General features: G+C 41.7%; 1 protein-coding gene across 2 annotated transcripts in view; it reads right to left on the bottom strand.

Annotated features, from left to right (window-relative positions):
• Positions 1-22,396, bottom strand: part of LOC122447477 (ATP-binding cassette sub-family C member 4-like) — a 1,659,665-nt gene that overhangs the window by 347,128 nt on the left and 1,290,141 nt on the right. For both annotated transcript variants that reach the window (XM_043478123.1, XM_043478130.1), the window contains exons 30-31: positions 13,618-13,752; positions 5,822-7,653 (exon numbers count right to left, since the gene is read on the bottom strand). In XM_043478123.1, coding sequence (XP_043334058.1) covers positions 7,633-7,653; positions 13,618-13,752 — 156 coding nt within the window. In that variant the 3' untranslated portion in view covers positions 5,822-7,632. Of the gene's footprint in view, positions 7,654-13,617; positions 13,753-22,396 lie in introns of those variants that run through there.

Here is a 22,396-nt window from a genome sequence, read left to right as displayed (position 1 = left end):
GGACTGTACCTGGAGGAGATAACTGAATATACAGAGATCAGGTGATTCTGCAGGAGCAGGAGTGTGCGTTTCTGTGTGTGGAAGGTGAGGTGAATGAGGGTGAGGCAATAGTACAGGCCCCACCCCTCTTGCCTGCTGTGAGGCCTTCCTGGCCCCTCATTCCCTGGCCTTTCCAACCCTCCTCACCTGGATTCCTGGATTCTGCAGCCCTCTGGTGGTTCCAGTATGGTACAGTTGCCCCTGGAGGTTTCATACAAGCCTGGCCTTAGTTCATCACAAACCCCATGAACAGGATTCCCTAGATGTGGTTTGCCAGGAGGGAAATCCCGGGAACCGAACACAAGGAGCAGCTCGGCAGAAACTTCAGGAGTCGCTCCTGCACAGGGAAGCTCAGGGAGCTCCCGGTCAGTGGCCAGAAGCGGGTCTGGCACATGCCTGTGACTGGGGCCTTCCTGTGCCTGCGGTTTGAGGAAATTGGTCTTAACAGCCAGTGACAAGTGCCTATGATATCAAGCATCAGGAAGCACAGAGGTGTAAGGTGACAAACTTCACAGTAAACGGCAACCACCCTGCTGTATATTCCAACCTGTATAGCAAAGATGTGTTTTTACTTAATTACCATGTTTACTTGTAACACAAGCCTAGAGGGTGTTAGGATCCCATCTCACAGACAAGGAAACAGGCCTACAAAGCTTAAGGAAATTGCTCAAGATCATATGACTCCTAACTGACAGAAGCAGCTTCTGAGCCCAGGCAGGTGGGACCACACAGTCTGTCCCCGCTCCTCCCGTGTCCTGGCAGGACCTGGAGTTCTCTCCTGTCCAAAGACCTGCTCAGTGGCTTCAGCCCAACTCTCCAGGTGGGTCTGTGTGGTCCCTCCAGGCGCTCGCAGCCCCTTTGCTCCTATTGCCCCTGACTCGGTTCCTTCCTTCTGCAGGGCAGCCCCGAGAGCCCCATGGTCAGCAGGAGGGCACCCTTGCTCCCTTCTGGCAGCTTCTCCTTGCAGCCCGCTTTCAGGGGTGGGGTCAGGCCAGGTTGTGAGGAGAATCAGAAGAGAAGCAGGAAAGGAGTGAGCTCATGGTCAGCACCGCCCTCTGGCCTGGGACTTCCCTCTCTCTCCCTGACACTTCCCACCACTCGTGGCAGCTCCCCTCTACATCCCCCCTGCCATTACAAATGCTCCTGGAGCTCTGCTGTGGATCAGAGTCACCAGGGGAGGGGTCAGAATGCAGGTTACTGGGCTCCAACCCCAAAGATCTGATCCAGGGGGTTACACAAGTGGGGACTGAGAATTTGAATTTTTAACCAACAACCCAGTCAGTTTTGATGCAGGGGGTCCTCTGAACACACTTTGAGAAACATTTAACAGACCTGCCACTCACACCTCTGAGCCCTGGGTCAAGAGTAAAAATGAAGTCCATACTATATGTTTTAAATATTTAAAAGTTATAAATCAAACAAAACTGTCAAGTACACCTACATAACTATTAAAATCTGGCAGACTGGAGTTTTGGACACTGAGCTCCAAGCCAGAGGGCAGGACAGCAGAGGGAGGGGTCGACCCAACCTTCAGCCCTCCCCCTGTTCTTCCCACCTCTGGCTCTGACCCTCTTTGTGCCATGAGGAATCTGCTGCTCAAGCAAGAGCACTCTCAGCCTTCAAGTTCAAGCTCAGGCCACCTTCTTCCCACCCATTAACAGCTGCATCTTGACCACCTGTCAGGCTGGGAGATGGGCCCCAGGATGGAGGCCTGCACTGGGGCTGGGAGCAGGGATTCTGGGGTCCAGGTGCTCAGAGCATGGCCTGGAGGGGGAGGGGCTCCAGGTGGCCACACCCCCTGGTCCTCTCTGGCTGCCCGCAGCACAGGATGACCCAAGCCAGGCCTCTAAACCAGCGCTTCTCTAACTGTACTATGAGCAGGACTCACCTGGGATCTGAAGATTCTGAGTCAGTGGGTCTGGGGTGGAGACAAGATTCTGTGTCCTAACTGCCTCCCAGGCCAGCCGAGGCTGCTGGTCCACAGGCCAGACTTAGAATAGCAGAGGTCTGGGGCAGGGTGGGCAGAGTTTTCCTGTAAAGGACCAGGAAGTACATTTCCAGGCTTTGCGGGCCTTATGGTTTCTGCTCAGGAAAACATCTAGTTCTGCTTCATTGACTACACTAAAGCCTTTGACTCTGCAGATCACAAGAAACTGGTAAACTTAAAAAGGTGGGAATCCCAGACCACCTTACCTGTCTCCTGAGAAACCTGTACGTGGGTCAAGAAGCAACAGTTAGAGCCAGACATGGAATAACTGCCACTGCTGCTGCTGCTGCTAAGTCGTTTCAGTCATATCCGACTCCGTGCGACCCCATAGACGGCAGCCCACCAGGCTCCTCCGTCCCTGGGATTCTCCAGGCAAGAACACTGGAGTGGGTTTCCATTTCCTTCTCCAATGTATGCACGCATGCTAAGTCGCCTCAGTCATGTCCGACTCTGTGCGACCCTATGGACAGCAGCCCACCAGGCTCCTCCATCCCCAGTATTCTCCAGGCAAGAATACTGGAGTGGGGTGCCATTTTCTTCACCAATGGAACTGCTTCGGTCAAAATTGGGAAAGGAGTATGGCCAGTATATTGTCACCCTGCTGATTTAACTGATATGAAAAAGATTGTATGTATATGTATAACTGAATCACTGCTGCACAGCAGAAATTAACACAACATTGTGAATCAATGATACTTAAATTTTTAAAGAAACAAGAAAAAAAAGTCAAGGGTGTCAGTAGGTTCGCTATTAATAATATTTAGTCTGATTACTTGCTTAGCCAGATGTTTGTCATATTTTTCCACTTTGAAAATACAATTCTTCCCTAAAGAATTAATCTGAGAAGATACTCTGAGTCCATGAAAATGCTGTGTCTCCCCCAACCCATGAACATTCATTGTACATTCAGACAATGATGAATTTTGTCTGAATTATTTATGACAACAATGGTTGCTACTTTTCTGTCAATGTGTCTACATTTGTGAATTGACCTGGTACTGCAAAAAAGGGCTTTCCCTTCCTACTATCTATTTTATGTCTTATAGGAATCAGTATAAACTCATGGATTTTTAAAATTTTTAGTGTTGTAAAATGTAGGGTTTAAAAGCCCTCAATCCTCTGTTTATCATTATTTACTTATGACATTTCTAATGTGATATAAACTCCATCTCAGAGACTCATTTTTGTCTAGGTAGTCTGAAAAATTTAATTTTAAAAATGTTTTTCATGTAATGTCCTCCAGAATTAAATATGATAAGCTTCTGGATCAAACACTGTTTTGAAATACCCAAGGCTTCCACCTATTGGGATGGATACTAGTGAGCATGGTTGCTGAGTGAAAGAGTGAATTTAGTCAGAACCATCCAATGTAAACTTCTTGTAGAACATTCCTAGTGTGTCTAAATCTTAACTTTGATTCTTATTAACTTTAGGTTTAAAAAACAAAAACTCAGTTAATCCACATTCTTTCTGTTTTTAAAGGAAAATTAATAGCTTACACTTAAAACCTTGTGTTTAAAAAATCTCTGAAGGTTTCAAAGTGGCCTGTTGTGCTTCCAGGGACCTTCTTCAACCTTAGGACAATGCTGCTGATTCAAGAATAGAATTGGTAAAAAATATATGCACACTTTTAGGCTTGAAACAAATCCTTTAAACTTAAACCAGAGTTTACTTATTTCTAACTTTTTAATGCTATTAAAAATATTGATAATGTTTAGTAGGGCCTTTTGAAAGCCTGTGTGGTCTAAATTTAAGATAAATATCATGGTAACGGTAAAGAGGATGGTGCTAGAGAGGGTAGTACTACTTGACAGCTAATCACATATACAGCATTGTTCAAAAGCATTGAACATATCCAACATTGCTTCTTACCTGTCTGGGATTAAATATCAGTTTTATCTAATTTTACATTTTCAGGCCATCGCAACCTAACCAATGATCCACTGTGTACAGCTGGTGTGCAGCTCAACCACACCCCCTTCCACACCTACCCACAAGACCAACACTCACACTGGTCCCCGGGGTGTTCAGGATCCCACCCATCCTGAGGGTGGATGTCACAGCAATACAGATGGTTGTGAGTTTCTAGCTTTCTTGAATTTCCTGTACTTATTTCTAACTGGGTTACAAACAGGTCATGGACTGACACTAGTGCACAGACCACACAGTGCCACTATCATAGTTGATCTTTGCAGCAGCCCCCTGAGAATCACACTATCCCCGCCTCAACTTTCAGACAAAGACACTGAAGCACAGTGGGCTTCCCATCCTTAAGAGCCCACACTTAGCAGGTAGCAGAACTTGTATCCAAACCCAGTCAGTGCCCAGAAGAGCCAGTATTTGTCCCTGACTCCAGAGTTTGTGCTCCTTCCCATGTGCTTGTGTCATTTTAACTACATGTGGAGAAGGAACAGTTTGGTTTAGGCCATCAGATGAGGACCTCCTCAAATACACCTTCTACAGCCTACAAACCTCCTTCATCCACACTCATCCTGTTCTCCTCTCCTGGTGATAAGAATCACCAAGGTCAGTGACTCCACACTGTGTCTTTGGATGCTCTTAGGTCATCCAATATCCCAACCAAAGTAATGGTTCAAGAACAGAAACTATATTCATTTTCCAGACAAAGAAACTGAGATTCAGAGCTTGAGATGCTTACCCAAGCATGTAACTAAGACTATGCGGCTGTAAAATATCCAGAGTCTATTTTGTCAAGGATGGTGCCATTCTAATGTCCTGGCACCTTGGCTGGTTACTGCTTTCCCACACCCACACTGCTAGTGAGTAGTAGAGAAAGGACAGGTCAGTGTGACTGACTCTAAAACCAGGGCTTTCTGTTATCCCAGGCTACCTCTTAAAATCTCAAAGTTATAAAGTTGAGAAGGATGGTTTGCTGTCAGCCATCATTTGTTCATTCAACAAACATTTAGTGAGCACCCTCTATGTACAGATATTCTGTTGGAAGACATGATTAAAAAGTGAACAGGGCACAGTTTCAAGTCTTTTTCTCACTTAGTTTAATGAGAAAAAGGCCATGTGTGAACACTCACATTCAGGGCAGGCTACATGCACAACAGAAAGAACAGGCCCCTTGTTTAAAAATAAAGTATCTCAAGATGGTGACAATGGACTCTAACCAAGTACGGTTCAGTTTGACAAGAGAGGTGCTCAGGGTAACGCACAAATCTGAGTTACCTAGGATGACAACTGATCTTAATGTGACTTCCTAGAAGAGGTGACAGTAGGGCTGACCCTGGAGAATGAGGATATCTCCCCTACAGGGAACTTCTCCTCTGTTTTTTAGAGCAGAGGGTATTCAGGAGAATCACTGAGTCATCCTTTTGACTTAAACATCAGTCATCAAGAGTTTCCCCCACAGTACACCCTCATCACCCTCTGGAGCTGTGATACATGCCCAGGGGGGACATGGAGACGTGCTGTCTCTGACCTCCTTTCAATGACTTGTTGTCCAGCAGCTGTAAGAGCTGCCAGTGGGCAACCTTAAAGCAACAGCCCCTCTGGGGGCAGCCTGTGTGCAATGACCCATCCGGGTGGAGGTATAAAGGCCTGGTCACTGGATGTGTCAGGACAACCCTGAAGGGCCATCGTCATTCCAAACTCCCATGGGGTCGGCTCAGGCCATCTGGCCAGTGATCCAGCTTGATCCTTCCCTCTGCCTTACCCTGTTTCGTCCCTTCTGATTCCACAGTGTTGGCCCCAAGGGCAACCCTGATACACATCCCAGCACTAAACTCCATCTGAGTCTGCATCCCAGAGAACCAGCTGCAACATGTATCGGAAAACATTCCAGTATTTGGGGAGGATTTTTATTGAAAATTACTGGTTACACATGTACTTATAACGTTTTTAAAAAACCCCAATAAAATACAAAATGGTAGAAACAAGGACCTTTAGTGTGAATGTGGTTACCTTTGGTTTAAAATTCACAATCTAATGTTGTCTGACCAAATTAAATTAAGCTATATATTAATAACAAAAGACAACTATATGTTGAACCATATGAAAGTGACATTTTATAGCTTATAAAAAGACGGAATGTTAACAGTTCCACATGGTTCAATCTAAAAGAAAAAATCCATTAGCATTTGAAATTTAGAGAACATTATACCTATGAATAACCCATGGGTAAAAGATATAGTTAATGAATTAAATTAGGAATTAAAAAAATACATAATACTATGGCTATTGGTGGTGGTGAGTATCAAAACTTGCAGGTTGAAGCTCAAGTGGATCTTAGGAAAAAAGTCAGCTTTATATACTTATATTAGAAAAATGATGAAATTACTAATCTCTTTTCAATTTAAGAATTTAGAGGAAAAACCTCAAAGTTAAGGAAAAGTTGAAGGAAAGAAATAATGATATGATGAACTAGGGAAAAAAAGAGCATAAGTCAAGCAAAAAGTTGATTCTTTGAAAACAGGAAAAAGTTATGCAAGATTATTCATAAAAAAGAAGGCTAAAAGAAAATTAAAAAGCCAAAAGAACACAGTTAGAGATACTGCAGAGATTGAACACATAAGATATTGTGAATAAATTTATGTCAATCAAGCTCAAAAGTCACAGGAAACAGATTCCTCCTAGCAAAATGAAACTTATCAAAATTACTCTGCATAAATAACACACTGAATGGGAAAAACATAATTACCAAAAGTTACCCAGACAATGTGGCTGCACAACACTGTGAATGTGATTAATGCCACTGGATTGTGTGACTAAAAATGGTTATATGGTAAATTTTATGTTATACATACTTTACCACAATTTGTAATGTAAAAAAATAAAAGAAAATCCTCTATCTAGAAGACAGTCTAGTACACATCTGTCCTTCATTAGCAAATCCCCTAGAAGGGCTCCTATTTTGAGAAAGCATATTTTCTCTTTCTTCTCTTTTAGAACATATAATTTTGTCCTTCTGTATTTAACCACATATCTATTTCTTTGTTGTTACTTAAACTATAGTATATTATATATTTTTCCTATCAGTTTTCTCTGTAGTATTTTAACCAGAGGTTAAATAGTGGATCCTAGTGGATCCTAGTCATGTTAAAGGAAGTGGTGACACAAAACAGCAACTTCACACAGTCTTCAAGTAAACAGAATCCCTGATATAATTGGAAAGTAATACATAATTCTGGGAACAGTAAAAGAAAAACCTGTGACAACTTTGTCTCAAATCTTAGAAAATGAGTTTAGCTCTGGAGTCTCTCAAAACACAAAACCTGGGAGACAGCTTTTATTGGTGGCCTGTACCACTGATTTGGATCAGAAAGCGAGTAATATAACATTTAAATAAACATAATAAATCCTTTTTCAAGAGCTTGAAATCATTGAGTGAAGCTGGAGAACTAACATCTTGTAATGTGTAAATATTTGTTGCTGGTGTAAAAAAAGTAGAATATAGTTTATGCAGTGCAAAAACTATATTAGTGCACTATATTAGTGCAGTTTTTACCTATTGGAAAAAATCCCTTTGGAATAGACATGAACTCATCGTAGAATCACAGTGTTGACTCAAAAACTGTGAAGGCTGAGGGCTGTCCACTGGAAACATTCATAACCACATGGTCACTGTGAGTGATATCTGGCTATTTCCTTTTGAAGTACACCTGAGGGAGAAAAAGACAAATACAACATGTTTAAAAGTTTTAAAGTCCTCCTCCTGAGGCAACACATTTCTAGGTTTCCTTCTTCATGTGAAGCAATCATATCACCATTGGAGGCACAGTTTTAAAAAACCAGGGCTGTACTTATTCTATGGAGGAAGTAGCCCCATTAAAACCCTCAGTGGGACTGGACGTAATGCCAAATAACCCGTAGATCTCTTAGATTTCTGGTCATTCTGATTCACGGATATGCTTTATCACTACAATAAATTGATAAGCAAAATCATTTTATTCCCTGAAATAAATTAAAAACAGGGTAACAAAGAGGACAGGAAATCTAGCATCCAAACAGGGCTTGCCATTTTCACACATAAAAGGAGCACAACAGGTTTAGATGTTAATGCCGTTGCTGTTAAGTTGCATCAGTCCTGTCCGACTCTGTGCACTCCATAGACGGCAGCCCACCAGGCTCCTCCGTCCCTGGGATCCTCCAGGCAAGAACACTGGAGTGGGTTGCCATTTCCTTCTCCAATGCATGAAAGTGAAAAGTGAAAGGGAAGTGCTAATTAGAGAAAGGAAATGTCTCAAAACTCAGAGACTGTCACCAGGCCCCTCACAAACAACTTGCATTTTGAGGTATCATTGGCACAAGGTAAGTTGTCCCTGGTCATAAAATGATTGACATGAATCTTGAAGAAAGGCAGCTTTCTAAGCAAATACAGTCTCATTGACATAGCTTAAGAGAACATTTGCATGAGTGAAACATACTGGTTTGTCAAATCAATTCTGAGTCTTAGGGGGAACCCACTTGAAGACAGAGTCTAGGGTAAATACATAGTTCATTAACATGGTTTTAGACAAACATTTCCATAAGAAAAACGCATTGCTTAGCTCAAGGTTTGTGAAAAGTTAAGTTCAGGTGGAACCAGGTATCCTCATGGCAACACAGAATTTTAAAAGAAACCTCTTTTTACATTTGTATCAGTTCAGTTCATTCGCTCAGTCCTGTCCTACTCTCGGCGTCCCCATGAACTGCAGCACCTCAGGCTTCCCTGTCCATCAGCAACTGCCAGAGCTTACTCAAACTCATGCCCATTGAGTCAATAATGCCAGCCAACCATCTCATCCTCTGCCATCCCCTTCTCCTCCTGCCTTCAATCATTCCCAGCATCAGGGCCTTTTCAAATGGGTCAGTTCTTCATATCAGGAGGCCAAAATATTGGAGCTTCACCTTCAGCATCAGTCCTTCCAATGAATATTCAACTGATTTCCTTTAGGACTGACTGGTTGGATCTCCTTGCTGTCCAAGTGACTCTCAAGGGTATTCTCCAACACCACAGTTCAAAAGCATCAATTCTTCGGCGCTCGGCTTTCTCTATGGTCCAACCCTCACATCCATACATTACTACTGGAAAAACCATAGCTTTGACTAGATGGACTTTTGTTGGCAAAGCAATGTCTCTGTTTTTTAATATACTGTCTAGGTTGGTCATAACTTTTCTTCCAAGGAGTAAGTGTCTTTTAATTTCATGGCTGCAGTTACCATCTGCAGTGGTTTTGGAGCCCAAAAAAATGAACCCTGCCATTTTTTCTGTTGTTTCCCCATCTATTTGCCATGAAGTGACGGGACTGGATGCCATGATCTTAGTTTTCTGAATGTTAAGCTTTAAGCCAATACTTTAGCTGTCCTCTTTCACTTTCATCAAGAGGCTCTTTAGTTCTTCTTCACTTTCTGCCATAAGGGTGGTGTCATCTGCATATCTGAAGTTATTGATATTTCTCCCAGCAATCTTGATTCCAGCTTGTGATTCATCCAGTCCAGTGTTTCTCATGATGTACTCTGCATATAAGTTAAATAAGCAGGATGACAATATACAGCCTTGATGTAACCCTTTCCTGATTCGGAACCAGCCTATTGTTCCATGTCTAGTTTTAACTGTTGCTTCCTGACCTGCACATAGATTTCTCAGGGGGCAGGTCAGGTGGTCTGGTACTCCCATCACTTGAAGGATTTTCCACAGTTTTTTACAATCCACACAGTCAAAGGCTTTGGCATAGTCAATAAAGCAGAAGTAGATGTTTTCCTGGAACTCTCTTGCTTTTTCGATGATCCAACGGATGTTGGAATTTGGTCCCTGGTTCCTCTGTCTTTTCTAAATCCAGCTGCTTAAATATCTGGCAGTTCACAGTTCACATACTTTTGAAGCCTGGCGAGGAGAATTTGGAGCATTACTTTGCTAGCATGTGAGATGAGTGCAACTGTGCAGTAGTTCAAGCATTCTTTGCTATTGCCTTTCTTTGGGATTGGAATGAAAACTAACCTTTTCCAGTCCTGTGGCCACTGTTGAGTTTTCCAAATTTGCTGACATATTTAGTGCAGCACTTTCACAGCATCATCTTTAAGGATTTGAATTAGCTCAACTGGAATTCCATCATCTCCACTAGCTTTGTTCGTAGTGATACTTCCTAAGGCCCACATTACTTTGCATTCCAGGATATCTGTTTCTAGTTGAGTGATCACACCATCATTATTATCTGTGTCACAAATATCTTTTTTGTATAGTTCTTCTGTGTATTCTTGCCACCTCTTCTTAATATCTTCTGCTTCTGTTAGGTCCATACCATTTCTGTACTTTATTGTACCCATCTTTGCATGAAATGTTCCCTTGGTATTTCTAATTTTCTTGAAGAGATCTCTAGTCTTTCCCATTCTATTGTTTTCCTCTATTTCTTTGCATTGATCACTGAGCAAGGCTTTCTTTTCTCTCCTTGCTATTCTTTGGAACTCTGCATTCATATGGGTATATCTTTTCTTTTCTCCTTTGCTTTTCGCTTCTCTTCTTTTCTCAGCTATTTGTATGGCCTCCTCAGACAGCCATTTTACCTTTTTGCATTTCTTTTTTGGAAGATATAAATTTGTATAGAGAAGGGGAAAAATATGCTAGTAGTTTGTTACCTCCTCAGCTTAAGAGAGAGATAAAAAATGTCTGACACTTGCAGCCTACTCCCTCCATTTGGAGACCCCTGGTCTTCCTGACTGTTACCCTCTCACCTCCAATTTTACATGTTGAAGTCTTAAACCCCCCCAATACCACAGAATGTGACTGTATTTGGAGACAGCATCTTTAAAGAGGCAATAAAGTTAAAATGAAATCATACAGGTGGGTCCTAATCTAACAGACTGGAGTTTTCATAAGAAGAGACCAGGACACAGGCTCACACAGAGGGAAGAGCATGTGAGACACAGAGGGAAGATGGTGTCTACAAGACAAGGAGAGAGACTTCAGAGGAAACCAACCCTGCTGACACCTGACCTCAGACTTCCAACCTCCATGGCTGTGAGGATATAAGTTTCTCTCTCTGTCACCTACTCTTTGGTCTTTGTATGGCAGCCCTAGCAAACTACTGCCCCCTTTAGCTTTATGTATCTAAAAGGTACTTCTCTACTAATTCATCGATCACCCAAAAAGGGGTCAATCAGACAGTGATCGGCTCACCTGAGCTAGGAGTTCAAGAAAAAGTGATGTGGAAGCACCTTCTCCCAGATGTTGGGTTTTCTTTTCAGATGAATGAATTCTGTTCTACTAAAGTGAAAACCTTGTGACTTAGGCTAATGCTCCTGGTGTTACAGCTCTGAACAAGACATTGATATCTGATGCTTGCACATTCAAAAAACGGATAATCTGGCAGTTTATCCTCCTAAGAGGATGCAGAGTATGCAGAAATAATGTCAAGATGGCATGAGAATTAAGAAATGCATTTCTTTCTGTAGAGGTGACCTGAGCCAGTGGCAGGACTGAAATCTAAGAGTGAGGTTCTGCCACCCTGTGAACTTCGGTGACTGGCCCTACCTTGGCTACCAGGTGACAGGAGCAGTGTTCTCAGGCTCGACACAGAACATAGTACCTAGGACAGCACCCAGCCTCCCTCAGCAATTCCCTCTCTGTGCTTCCTGGACCAGCTCTGTGACCTTAGGTGAACTCTGGACGCACTCTCCTCATCCATGACATGGCATAAAAATGGATCATCAGGAAATTAAGTGAAATCATACATGTGAGAACGGTATAAAATAAATTATAAAGAACCACACAAATGTAACTTACTATTAATACTGCTAGAGTAGGTTCAGGATTACTAGACCAGGAATCACAAGATTTCTAATTCTATGACCTATGTCTGCTTCAGTATGTATGTTATACTTGATTTAAAATATTTACTGAAAGGATAAATTTATAATTCTGTGTCTGCTGCAAACTAGCTTAACATCAGTTATATACATAGGGCCACCTTCCTTCTAAAGCACCTTAGTTTCCTCACCTGTACAAAGAGAGGGTTGAATGCTATTATCTTATTATCTGGACCAATTTAAAATTCTGTGTTCTATTTCCCATTACTCAATGTCATGATACTATAGTTTTAAAATGAAGACTTTGACACACAGGTGGGAACACCTCTTTCTGCTGTGAAATGCCTAAGGTCAAAAGAGCAAAAGGGTTTGGTAGATTTCTGGCTCTTGAGGTCTCAGGAGGGATGATCTGACTGGGAGACACTCTAGTGGATAAAAGCACTCTGTGAATTTCAGGCATAAGAAAAATACAGAGTTCCTTGTTCAGCTTCTCAACATTTGCACACAATGTAAGTACTTATGAAAAGTTCAGAACACAGACTTCCTTTTCCCTAAACCTAAGCACAAACTCTAACTCTGCCAACTCTCCAGCCAGCTCTGGGACCCAGGAAGTCTACCCGATGAGCAATAGAAAGTCCTGCTCTGCATTTCCTCATTTCTAGAGAGGACTGAGAGGAGACAGTGATGAACTTAGGCCATATTTTAGATAAATCTTTCATCTAGAAGTATTTAAGATACTGGGACATATTTTCTCTAAGACATTTTATATATTACACAAATAATCTTATTCTATTTACAAGTGAAATTCTGGGAAAAGCAGAAAAGTATGAAGAATGGAAAATACACCCATAATTTAATGTCCAGAGATAAATTTTTGATGGGAAAGCCACATCCCACCCTCAGCCACACATGTTAAGGGGCAAGAACACCAGACCTTCCTTCCCTCCCTCAATCTTCCCATCAACCCCAATCTCACTCCCACCTGGTTCCAGAAAGAATCACAGAGGGCTGCATGACAGTGGCTAAGTCTCCTAAACCAGCCCTTGGTCACCACTGCACCTCTGTTAGGAAGACTCCACGTGACCCGGATGTTCCTCACTGAGCGCCTTCCTCACACCACACACAGTGCCTAGCGCCTCCCACACCTCGTCTCTGAGAAAGTGCTCTGTGACCTTCAGCACCACTCAGACTACAGTGTGAAGCTGTTGTGAGCTCTTGATTTGTCCTGATGACGATTTCATCTCCTAGAAGGTAGAGGAAACATGGGGGGCGCAAATGGACCTAATTCTAAACAACAAAGAATTAGGGAGAAAGTGATAATTTCAGGTAACAGTTTTCTTTACAGATTAGGCAACAGAAGAGAACTATACCTTTCTCTGGAAGATCTTCCTAGAATCAAAATATTCCAAGTTTTTCTTTTTCCCTTAAACTCTCAAATTTCCTGGATATTACTTGACAGAACTTGTATCACAAATGTGCTGAGCACCAATCAGAATGAATGTAAAGGGTCTGCAAAATGAGAGTGTTCAGTGCCTCATGAGAATCTCAACTCAGAGTCCAAACATGTGAAAAGTCAAATCCAAAATCTCTGTCTCAGGCACAGGTGCGGTCACACAGAAGGGTGCACACATCCCGACCCCACCCCCATCACTGCCGCAGATTCTCAGCAGACCTGCCTTCAACCTGCCACATGTTGTTAAGATCCAGTCATGAAGCTTCCTCTCTGGTGGCTTCTAATTGAAAAGAGCACAGAATGTCTGTTCCCAGACCCTTGGTGGAGATCTTGTGAAGAATGAACCCTGGAAGTGAATTTTAATTACAGCTTCCTGGAGCAGGCTCACCTGTTTTGCCCTTTTGGTGAGGAGAGCAGCCTCTGCCTCACCCAGTTGTTGCACCATCTTGTAAAATAGGCTTTTTCTATTTCGTAGCAAAGTATGTGGTAGATCATATTCTTTCCGTGTCCCTGAATCCAAAACCTGTTAACAGCAGAAAGAAACCCATTAGCATACAATACCTCCCAGTAACATAACTCAGACAATATTTCAAAAAGGAGCAGGTCAGGGAGAATTGGGTGGTATTTAAATGGTTTGATTATCTGTTTTACTAGGCAGACAAAGGCCTAGCCTGACCATTCATTATTATATGGTTACAGGAAAGGAAGAAAATGAAAATTTTAGAATAATTACTGGAACTGAACAGTCTGTAGCATTTTATATTCTGCCCAGGGCATTTGGGGTGTTATCATTAGTTAGTGCATTTAGCTCTCAGACTCTGAGCTTTGAAGGCTATTTATACAGATACACAGAGTTGGGAAATGTTTTGATTCAAGAAAATCAGACTGCATTTATCTAAAAAGTAGGTTGACATCGTACAAACCACATGGCAGTGTCCTGACAACAAATTGATTGTCAAGTTGATTTGATAATCTGAGCAATATTGGTGGGAAAAAAGTAAATGCTTCCGGAATTTCTTTAGGGCCCCTACTGGAAGGACTAATGCTGAAGCTGAAGCTCCATTACTTTGGCCACCTAATGGGAAGAGCTGACTCACTGCAAAAGACCCTGATGCTGGGGAAGATTGAAGGCAGGAGGAGACGGGGATGACAGAGGATGAGATGGTTGGATGACATCACTAATTCAATCACCAATCCAGTAAGTAGTGAAGGACAGGGAAGTTTAGAGTGCTGCAGTCCATGGGGTTGCAAAGAGTCAGAAACTGAGAGACTGAGCAACTGAACAACAATAAGAAGGACAGAATCCCTTGTTCAAGAGGTAAAGATGTTTCTGACATTGGCTGTGGCTGTAGTTTATTGTTATGAGAGTGGAAGGCTGGCAAAAAGAGCTGCTATATAAGCAGCTTTTGCAGAACTGCTCTGCACAGAAGGAATTTCTAGAAATCCAGTTTTCTTTTTGGATCAGACTATATAAACAAATAAGAAATTGAGCTCCAAATTGAAGTAATCAAAGCCTGCACAGCACATGGGGCAGCCCAACCTGAACTGCCTAGGATCTCAATCTGTTTTCACACATTACCTTCATTTGCTTCTTTCTCTTTCTTTCTTAAGCTACCCGCCTTTCACCCCTTTTACTGCTCATTAATAAACATGCTAATTGGAAAATGAAAGGGAGAGGAAGGGGCTGTTAACTCTGCTTTTCTACTTATGAGTGGCCTTGGTTAATTGTTATGGAGGGGGAAAAGTACCTGAAACAATTGACCCAAATAATAGAACTACAAGCACAGTTCTGATGTTAAGTGGAATTTAGTTATTCATTTAGGTCATATTTAGAGTAAATGTATCTAAAGAGAATATGTGGTATGGGCTTACGGTGGCTCAGTGTAAAAGAATCTGCCTGCCAGTGCAGGAGTCCCAGGTTTGCTCCCTGGTCCGGGAAGACCCCACGGGCTATGGAGCAAGTAAGTTCATGCACCGCAACTACCGAGCCCACGCGTCACAGCTCCTGAAGCCTGAGCCCCCCGCGCCTGCGCAAACGACAGACGCTCTGAGAGGAGAAGGCTGCGCGTCTGCCGCAACCAGAGGAAAGCCCACACGGCGACGGAGACCCAGCACGGCCAGAAATAAACTAACAATATTATTTTCTAAAAAAGAAGAGAATATGCTGGAACTCTAAACAAGACACAAGTTATTTTTTCCACATGTAGGTATTACAGTTAACTTCATCCTTTTTATTTAATTGGAAATATTAAGTCTCACAAAGGGTATATTCCTATTAATCTTTTGTTTATACTGTGAATCATTGTTAAGAGCAGCTTTCTCAAAAGAGTCCAAGAATAATTGAATGGCTCATCCCCATAATTTTCTATATGCCAATTGAGCATGCCAATTTAGATACCCTGAATGTGCAGTTTTACTTAAACATAACATAATAGAACATAACTGCTCCTCCTGATTTTGAAGAAGAAAAACTGCAGTTTTAAAACACAGGTCTCCAAATATCTATGTTCAATTCCTCTATGAAAAATTAGTTAAGAATATATATTGAAGAAAAGACAGTCTCTTTGCTAGATAGTACTGGGAAAGTTGCATACCTGGAAATGAATGAAATTAGAATACTCCCTCATACCTCACATAAAAATAAACTCAAAATAGTTGAAAGACCTAAGATAAGACTGGGTACTATAAAACAAAAGGAAAACACAGGCAGAAAACTCTTTGATATAAATAGCAGCACTGTTTTCTTAGATCAGTCTCCCAAAGCAAAAGAAATAAAAGCAAAAATAAACTGGATCTAATTAAACTTAAAAGGCAAGACGTTAGGGGCTACAAGAGCTACAATGGGACATAGACTGAAAAATGGCCAGAAACAGAATTTTACCAACTTAGCCTTTACATTTACTGACTTGATCAAAGATTCTATATATTTCAGAACAAATAAACATAAAGCAAATCTAAATTATCTTTATGTACAGAAAAATAGGTATGGCTTTGGATTTTTAACATCCCTCATAAGAATAATGTATAATTTCCCACTATGTCCCCCACCCTTTCTGTAACATAAGTTAAACTATAAACTAAATCACACATTCAAATTGGTGTGATAATAATCCCTGAACCCCAGGATCTCTCCAGGAACCCCAACCTTGAATTACTTATCAAGCTCTGGTAGGTGAAGAAAAACACATTATGTTGGACAAGTAAGTGAGTTACATAAGCTCAATGAAGGCATGTTTATCAAACCTGTTTATGTGTAGATATTCCTGGTAGCTGTCTAGACATAAAAATTAAATGGACCCATTGCAAAATAACTTGATCCATTTCATTGGCAAGATGCAATCAGTGAAAAAGAGGAATGCAAGGAGAGGTGGGCGAGTGCACGGAGAGGCGGGGGGGCAGGAGAGGATGGAGTTAAAGCCCGATAAGAAATGATGACAGAAGATACGGGGGAGGAGCCAAGATGGCGGAGGAGTAGGACGGGGAGACCACTTTCTCTCCTACAAATTCATCAAAAGAATAACTGAACGCAGAGCAAACTTCGCAAAACAACTTCGGATCGCTAGCTGAGGTCATCAGGCGCCCGGAAAAGCAGCCCATTGTCTTCGAAAGGAGGTAGGACAAAATATAAAAGATAAAAAGTGAGACAAAAGAGCTAAGGACGGAGATCCGTCCCGGGAGCTCTTAGGCGGCATTGCTTGGGGTAGGGTCCGGGCCTGAGTGCCCTGAGGACGATCGGAGGGAGCTTCTGTGAGTTGCCAACTTGAACTGTGGGAGACCAAAAGAGAGAGAGTAAATTACCCGGCCGGAACACACTGCCGGCCGCTCGCAGAACAAAGAGACCGAGAGGGTCCAGAGAGGAGCTCGCAGGCTGCGGACCGGCCCAGCCCCGCCGGAGGCAGGAGGCAGGGGGGAGGGGAAGGTCGCGGCGAGACACAGGGCGCAGGCACCCGACCGGCTCGGGCGGGGACTGGGGCTGGGGACGCGGAGGGCGGAAGGCGCACACACCCGACTGGCGCCAGCGGAAACTGAGACTGGGTCCGCGGAAGGGAGGGGGCGCGCCACACCTGGGTAGAGTGCGCCCGTCAAGCCCCTGGCTGCCTGGACCGCTCTGACGGGGAAGGCACAGAGAGCAGGCGCAGCTTTTCCTTCCGCACTTTTGTGGAACACCCGAGGGCTGGAACCTCGCGCAGCGCGGGGCGCGCTCCATATAGAACAGCCGGGAGCCTGAGCAGCGCAGACAGAGAAAGCAGCGTCAGCCCCTCCCGGCAGCGCCAGCCCGACCCCGCGGCGCAAGCCCATCCCCATAGCGCCAGCCACTCCCGGCAGCGCCAGCCCCTCCCTGCCCCGCAGAGCGACGGAACTAGCTACCTGAATAAGAGTCCACCTCCGCCCGCCTGTGTCACGGCGGAAATGAGGCTCTGAAGAGACCGGCAAACAGAAGCCAAATAAACAAAGGGAACCGCTTCAGAAGGGACTGGTGCAACAGATTAAAATCCCTCTAGGAAACACTGACTACACCGGAAGGGGCCTGTAGATATCGAGAAGCGTAAGCTGGAACGAGGAGCTATCTGAAACTGAGCCGAACCCACACTGACCGCAACAGCTCCAGAGAAACTCCTAGATATAATTTTACTTTTTTCTCTTTTTTTTATTTTTTTTATTTTTTTTCTTTTTTCTTTTTTTTTCTTTTTTCTTTCTTCTCTTTTATTTTCCTTTAAAATCCCCTATTACTCCCCCATTACTCCTTAACTTTCATTTCCACAGACTTTTACGATTTTTTAATTAGGGGGGAAAAAAAATTTTTTTTTTCTTTTTTCTTTTTTTTCTTTCCTTTTTCTCTTCTATTTTCTATTTTTCTTTTTCTCTTATTTCTTTTAAAGTCCTCTAGTACTCCTCTACTACTCCTTAATTTTCATTTTCAATACGCTATAACCTTACAAAAAAAAAAGAAGAGAAGCCCTATTTTTAAACCGAAGATTATTCTCTCCCAATCTTGACTCTCTGTTTTCTACCTCAGAACACCTCTATTTCCTCCTTTCCCCTTCTCTTCCCAATCCAATTCTGTGAATCCTTGTAAGTGACTGGGCTACGGAGAACACTCTGGGAACAGACAGCTGCGTAGATCTGTCTCTCTCCTCTTGAGTCCCCCTTTTTCTCCTCCTGTTCATCTCTATCTCCCTCCTCCCTCTCCTCTTCTTCATGTAACTCTGTGAACCTCTCTGGGTGTCCCTAACAGGGGAGAATCTTTTCGCCATTAACCTAGAAGTTTTATTATCAGTGCTGTATAGTTGGAGAAGTCCTGAGACTACAGGAAGAATAAAACTGAAATCCAGAGGCAGGAAACTTAAGCCCAAACCCTGAGAACACCAGAAAACTCCTGACTACATGGAACTTTAAGTAATAAGTGACCGTCCAAAAGCCTCCATACCTACACTGAAACCAACCACCACCCAAGAGCCAATAAGTTTTAAAGCAAGATATACCACGCAAATTCTCCAGCAACGCAGGAACATAGCCCTGAACATCAACATACAGGCTGCCCAAGGACACACCTAACACATAGACCCATCTCAAAACTCATTACTGGGCACTCCATTGCTCTCCAAAGAGAAGAAATCAAGTTCCACGCACCAGAACACTGACGCAAGCTCCCCTAACCAGGAAATCTTGACAAGCCAATCGTCTAACCCCACCCACTGGGTTAATCCTCCACAATAAAAAGGAACCACAGACCTCCAGAATACAGAAAGCCCACTCCAGATACAGCAATCTAAACAAGATGAAAAGGCAAAGAAATACCCAACAGGTAAAGGAACATGAAAAATGCCCACCAAGTCAAACAAAAGAGGAGGAGATAGGGAATCTACCTGAAAAAGAATTTAGAATAATGATAATAAAAATGATCCAAAATCTTGAAAACAAAATGGAGTTACAGATAAATAGCCTGGAACAAAGATTGAAAAGATTCAAGAACTGTTTAATAAAGACCTAGAAGAAATAAAAAAGAGTCAATTAAAAATGAATAATGCAATGAATGAGATCAAAAACACTTTGGAGGGAACCAAGAGTAGAATAACGGAGGCAGAAGATAGGATAAGTGAGTAGAAGATAAAATGGTGGAAATAAATGAAGCAGAGAGGAAAAAAGAAAAAAGGATCAAAAGAAATGAGGACAACCTCAGGGACCTCTGGGACACTGTGAAACGCCCCAACATTCAAATCATAGGAGTTCCAGAATAAGAAGACAAAAAGAAAGGCCATGAGAAAATACTCGAGGAGATAATAGCTTGAAAACTTCCCTAAAATTGGGGAAGGAAATAGCCACCCAATCAAGAAAAACCCAGAGTCCCAAACAGGATAAACCCAAGGCGAAACACCCAAGACACATTATTAATCAAATTAAACCAAAGATCAAAACAAAGAACAAATATTAAAGAGCAAGGAAACCAACAAATAACACACAAAGGGTTCCCATAAGGTAAAGCTGATCTAGCAATAGAAACCCTCCAGGCCAGAGGGAATGGCAGGACGTACTGAAAGTAATGAAAGAGAATAACCTACAACCTAGATTACTGTATCCAGCAAGGATCTCATTCAGATATGAAGGAGAATTCAAAAGCTTTACAGATAAGCAAAAGCTGAGAGAATTCAGCACCACCAAACCAGCTCTTCAAAAAATGCTAAAGGATCTTCTCTAGACAGGAAATGCAGAAAGGTTGTATAAACGTGAACCCAAAACAACAAAGTAAATGGCAACGGGACCACACCTATCAATAATTACCTTAAATGTAAATGGGTTGAATGCCCCAACCAAAAGACAAAGACTGGCTGAATGGATGCAAAAACAAGACCCCTATATATGCTGTCTACAAGAGACCCCACTCAAAACAAGGGACACATACAGACTGAAAATGAAGGGCTGGAAAAAAATATTTTATGCAAACAGAGACCAAAAGAAAGCAGGAGTTGCAATTACTCATATTAGAAAAATTAGACTTTCAAATAAAGGATGTGAAAAGAACAAAGAAGGACACTACATAAAGATCAAAGGATCAATCCAAGAAGAAGATATAACAATTATAAATATATATGCACCCAACATAGGAGCACCGCAATATGTACGGCAAACACTAACGAGTATGAAAGAGGAAATTAATAGTAACACAATAATAGTGGGAGACTTTAATACCCCACTCACAACTATGGATAGATCAACTAAACAGAAAATAAACAAGGAAACACAAACCTTAAATGACACAATGGACCAGCTAGACCTAATTGATATCTATAGGACATTTCACCCCAAAACAATCAACTTCACCTTTTTCTCAAGTGCACACGGAACATTCTCCAGAATAGATCACATCCTGGGCCATAATCTGGTCTTGGAAAATTCAAAAAAATTGAAATCATTCCAGTCATCTTTTCTGACCACAGTGCAGTAAGATTAGATCTCAATACAGGAAAAAAATTGTTAAAACTTCAAACATATGGAGGCTAAATAACACGCTTCTGAATAAACAACAAATCATAGAAAGAAATCAAAAAAGAAATCAAATATGATAGAAAATGAATGAAATGAAAACACAAAACCCAAAACCTATGGGACACTGTAAAAGCAGTGCTTAGGGGAAGGTTCATAGCATTACAGGCTTACATCAAGAAACAAGAAAAAAAACCAAATAAATAACCTAACTCTACACCTAAAGCAATTAGAGAAGGAAGAAATGAAGAACCCCAGGGTTAGCAGAAGGAAAGAAATCTTAAAAATCAGGGCAGAAATAAATGCAAAAGAAACTAAAGAGACCATAGCAAAAATCAACAAAGCTAAAAGCTGGTTTTTTGAAAAATAAACAAAATTGACAAACCATTAGCAAGACTCGTTAAGAAACAAAGAGAGAAAACCAAATTAACAAAATTAGAATTGAAAATGGAGAGATCACAACAGACAACACTGAAATACAAAGGATCATAAGAGACTACTCCAGCACTCTATGCCAATAAAATGGACAACTTGGATGAAATGGACAAATTCTTAGAAAAGTATAAACTTTCCAAAAACTGAACCGGAAGAAATAGAAGATCTAAACAGACCCACACAAGCAAGGAAATCGAAAGTGTCATCAAAAATCTTCCAGCAAACAAAAGCCCAGGACCAGATGGCTTCACAGCTGGATTCTACCAAAAATTTAGAGAAGAGCTAACACCTATCTTACTCAAACTCTTCCAGAAAATTGCAGAGGAAGGTAAACTTCCAAACTCATTCTATGAGGCACCATCACCCTAATTCCAAAACCTGACAAAGATGCCACAAAAAAAGAAAACTACAGGCCAATATCACTGATGAACATAGATGCAAAAATCCTTAACAAAATTCTAGCAAACAGAATCCAACAACATATTAAAAAAATCATACACCACGACCAAGTGGGCTTTATCCCAGGAATGCAAGGATTCTTCAATATCCGCAAACAATCAATGTAATAACCACATTAACAAATTGAAATGATAAAAACCAATATGATTATCTCATAGATGCAGAGAAAGCTTTGACAAAACAACACTCCATTATGATTTAAAACTCTCCAAAAGAGAATAGAAGGAACATACCTCAACATAATAAAAAGCTATATATGACAAACCCACAGCAAGCATCACCCTCAATGGTGAAAAATTGAAAGCATTTCCCCTGAAATCAGGAACAAGACAAGGGTGCCCACTCTCACCACTACTATTCAACATAGTGTTGGAAGTTCTGGCCACAGCAATCAGAGCAGAAAAAGAAGTAAAAGGAATCCAGATAGGAAAAGAAGAAGTTAAACTCTCACTGTTTGCAGATGACATGATCCTCTATATAGAAAACCCTAAAGACTCTACCAGAAAATTACTAGAGCTAATCAATGAATATAGTAAAGTTGCAGGATATAAAATTAACACACAGAAATCCCTTGCATTCCTATATACTAACAATGAAAAAACAGAAAGAGAAATTAAGGAAACAATACCATTCACCATTGCAACAAAAAGAATAAAATACTTAGGAGTATATCTACCTAAAGAAACAAAAGACCTATACATAGAAAACTATAAAACACTGATGAAAGAAATCAAAGAGGACACAAACAGATGGAGAAACATACCGTGTTCATGGATTGGAAGAATAAATAT

The sequence above is a fragment of the Cervus canadensis genome, chromosome 9 (genome assembly GCF_019320065.1).
Source record: "Cervus canadensis isolate Bull #8, Minnesota chromosome 9, ASM1932006v1, whole genome shotgun sequence".
Taxonomy (NCBI): Eukaryota; Metazoa; Chordata; class Mammalia; order Artiodactyla; family Cervidae; genus Cervus; species Cervus canadensis.
The sequence above is the reverse complement of the archived record's forward strand: the minus strand, read 5'-3'. Positions and strand labels throughout refer to the sequence as shown.